The sequence below is a fragment of the Corvus brachyrhynchos genome, unplaced genomic scaffold (assembly GCF_000691975.1).
Source record: "Corvus brachyrhynchos isolate BGI_N302 unplaced genomic scaffold, ASM69197v1 scaffold5, whole genome shotgun sequence".
Classification (NCBI taxonomy): domain Eukaryota; kingdom Metazoa; phylum Chordata; class Aves; order Passeriformes; family Corvidae; genus Corvus; species Corvus brachyrhynchos.
The window spans coordinates 8,579,912-8,583,381 of NW_008238321.1; the positions used below are offsets into that span (position 1 = coordinate 8,579,912).

The following is a 3,470-nucleotide window of genomic DNA, read 5'->3' on the forward strand; positions in this document are numbered from 1 at the left end:
CAGGGGTCAAGGGGCCGCACAGCAGCCTTCAGTACACACACACTGTGCAATACCACAGCAACGACGTCCGTCCGTCCGTCCGCCTCGCGGCGAGGCCGGACCGACACACCCGCACGCAGGTCCCGCACGCCCGTCGGATACCGGGGAAACTCGGGACGAGGTTGGAGGGCACACGCGCCTCCTAGTAAACCATGTTGGTGGGGCACCACGGCGTGTCGGGGTACAGCAGGCAGTGCACGGAGCGGAACCTGCAGAGGAGAGGAGCAGAGCTGAGCACTGGACGGTGGCGGCCCCGCGGCATCTGGTTTGGGGGGGACAGGGACCCCCATCTCACCTGGATGGGTCCTCCTCGACAGAAAAGGCTCCCTTCATGTGGATGGAGTTGCGCTTGTTTTCGAACATGCCATAGCTCAGTGTCACCTGGGGGGCAAGCACAGGGGGGTCAAGTGGCCGACGTGGCCATAAGGATCAAGGAGAAGCATGGGGAGCTGCAAAATTCATCCCATTTCCCAAAGCCTGCAGTGACACTTTGCATCATCCCACAGGGATGGGCTGGTGGGGCTTTCCCCCTCTGCTGATGTTTTGGTCACATGTCAATCAATATCTTAGCTGTGATGCCCAATTTTTAGGTGACAGCTTGGGGTACCTGTTTGTGGATCTCCGACTTGGGCACCTGGTGGAGGTTCTCCAGGTGCGAGTGGAAGAGGTTGCTCCGGATGAGCTTCACGCCCAGCACAGACTCGATTATGTAGCCGATGGTGCAGTCGTCGGGCAGGCGGATCTTCTCTGCAGTGCTCATGAAGTGACCCCCACTGCGGGGAGACAGAGAGGGGCTGCAGAGGAGCAAAGCCCAGGGGATGTGGGCACCCTGCAGGGTCTGGGGTTGGCCAGTGAGTGCCCAGCTCCAATTAAAAGTCAGTTTGTGGGAACTGAAGCCCTTCCCAGCTTGTTTCCAAGCTCCCTGCAGACATCCCCAGAAAAGCGAAGAGAGAAAGATGGTGGGACATGGTCCAGCACCCATCCCCAAAAATGTCATCTCTCTGTGCCCTGGGGACCATGAGGAGTCCCCATGGGAGAGCAACACCAATGCTCTTACCTGGCCCAAGGGCTCATCTTCAGTGCCAGCCCCCGGCTGATACAGAACCCCGCTCCACCCGTGGCAAACCAGAAATGCACAGGATGCTGCGAGAGGGGGGAACCAACACTGTGAGACAACAGCTCCTTCTCCAGCCAGCCAAATTTAGGCCAGCCCCAAACTCTCCCCATGCTCACCATCTTGTTCTCACTGATCCTCTCCGTAGCCTGGATGGGCCGGTCCAGGCTGGGCTTCCCGATGTAGATGTCCTGTGTGTGGGGGTAGCTGGAGAGCAGCTGCACCAGCATCCGCACGTTCACGTAGTTGTCATCGTCCACGTGGCAGAACCATCTGCAGTGACAGCAGTGTCACACCTGACCAGGGCACTTCCCCAGTCCCCACGTTGAGATACAACCCCAAAACCACAAATGGTCTCTGTTTGCACTGTCCTGCCCAGCTTCAGCCCCACTGTCCCCCGCAGCAGCCCTGGACACCGCTTACTTTCTGCCGGACTCGATGAACTTGTCGTACTCCACGGCCATCTTGCAGGACAGGGCCTGGCGGCTGTGGGCAGCCGAGCAGTTGGTGTTGATGACGTTTCCTGCAGGGAAAAAAGAGGGGTCAAAACCCAGCATTGGCGCATCCCACGCCTCCCCACGCACTCGAACGGTGACACTTCACCACACGTGTCCCAGGTGTGCCGGGGGATGGGAACTCATGGATGATCCCAGTGCTCAGTGACCTGCATGCTACATTGTTTTAGGCAAATGGTGAATTTTTGGGGGAATGTCTTTTGGGTCCATATGAGAGAAGGGAAGGGATGAATAAGGAATGTGGATGCAGCAGATCCACCATGGTTCAGCCCTATCCACTTCTAAGCATGATGCCACCCTACGTCACCTTGCCCAGGGTGCACCAGCCACCCCGGGAGATGAAGGCGTGCCTGTAAGCCCTGAGCTTCCCCAGGACATGGTAGCAAAAATCCTGGCCTATATTGCTTGCCCGGCTCAAAGGCTGTCACTTCCCAGCCTGAAAAGCAGTCATTTGCTTGGGGAGAACAGACCATGCTGACCCCAGCCCTGAGAACGGCTGCCAGGGAAACGCTCCCATGAAGCCCTGCCCACATTGCCATCCATCCCAGCTCTCCCCAGGCACAAAGAGGTGCAAAGGCACCCCACCCTGTTACTGTGATCCCCAGCAGCATCATGCAGGCCATGGGCTGGGCTGACTGGGAAGGAAACCTGTCCCCAGGTGGGGCCCCTGGGCACAGGGTGCTTTAAGCATTATCAGTGAAACAAATTGCCTCATTCTCAACCCAGGCTCCTGTGGCAAGGGCTTTTCCAGAGTTCCCAGAACAGGCCCCATGCCAGCCGTGTTCCACAGGTGGGAGCTTTTCAGGGGACCTGGCCAGGTCACACACACAAAGGGACAAGAGCCACAGACTCACGTGCTTGCTTCTTCAGCTCCTCATCCTCCCCGTCAGTGAAGATGAAGGTCTGAAAGAGAAGACGAGGCACCTCTGAGGACCGAGGGGCTGAGACCACGTGGCTCTGGATGTGACACAGCACCCCTGGGCAGCACCTGGGATCAATCCCTCCAGGATGCTGATGGTGACTTCTTCCCCCTCATCAAAACCCCAAGTGGCACAGGAGAGTTGGGCACCCACACAACACACTCAGCTTCAGACCCAGAAGGGTGCCGAGCTCCCCTTGGGAGCAAATCCCAGCCCCCACACGGAGCATCCCCATCCTTTTGCCTTTTGCACGGGGCAGCAGCTGGCAGGGACATTTTGGGGGCCACAGGGGCTGTCCCCAGCATGAGGGGAGCAGGTGCAGAGCGCGGCCTGATCTGAGCAGGGATTTCAGACTTGAGCCGGCGCGCGTGGCCGCGGATGCCGGAGCAGCCGCCCAGGCAGGTGTGTTTGCCCGTGGCGCCGGCTCCCAACCGCGTCCCCACCTGTGTCAACAGCACGTGGCTGTCCCTGGCCACTTGCACAATACCACCACGACTCCTCTCTGCTCCCTGTGTCCTACCCAAGGGGGCTGAGACGGTGCCAGTGAGTGCCACTTGCCAGCCCCGAGGAGGAGATGGTCCCCCAGTGCCCCATCCCAGCACAGTCCTGGGTGCCAGGCAGCACCCGAGCTCCTCCCCGGCCCCTGCGCTGCCCGCCCGGCTGCACTCCGCTATTTACACAGCTAATTCCTGGCATATGTCACCCAGGAAGGAGGACTGGAGGGGCTGCTCTGGGCCTGGGATTTGGGGGAAGGACGAGGAGCAGGAGCAGAGAGCAGGGGGTGGGAAAGGCATCGCCATCAATCAGCGGGCAGCAAACAAAGCTGGAGGAGAGAAACCACAACCAGCTGCCAAGCGCTATTAAAAACCAGACGTGCACAAA

At 59.4% G+C, this 3,470-nt stretch overlaps 1 protein-coding gene across 1 annotated transcript in view; it reads right to left on the reverse strand.

Moving 5' to 3' along the window:
• Nucleotides 1–6: 6 nt before the first annotated feature.
• The window catches only part of LFNG (LFNG O-fucosylpeptide 3-beta-N-acetylglucosaminyltransferase), an 11,953-nt gene continuing 8,489 nt past the window's right edge, over nucleotides 7–3,470 (reverse strand). Inside the window, exons 2-8 of the mRNA XM_017734293.1 lie at nucleotides 2,523–2,699; nucleotides 1,577–1,676; nucleotides 1,273–1,426; nucleotides 1,097–1,182; nucleotides 647–812; nucleotides 335–420; nucleotides 7–248 (exon numbers count right to left, since the gene is read on the reverse strand). Of these exons, the coding sequence (XP_017589782.1) occupies nucleotides 182–248; nucleotides 335–420; nucleotides 647–812; nucleotides 1,097–1,182; nucleotides 1,273–1,426; nucleotides 1,577–1,676; nucleotides 2,523–2,699 (836 nt within the window). The 3' untranslated portion in view covers nucleotides 7–181. The remainder of the gene's footprint in view (nucleotides 249–334; nucleotides 421–646; nucleotides 813–1,096; nucleotides 1,183–1,272; nucleotides 1,427–1,576; nucleotides 1,677–2,522; nucleotides 2,700–3,470) is intronic.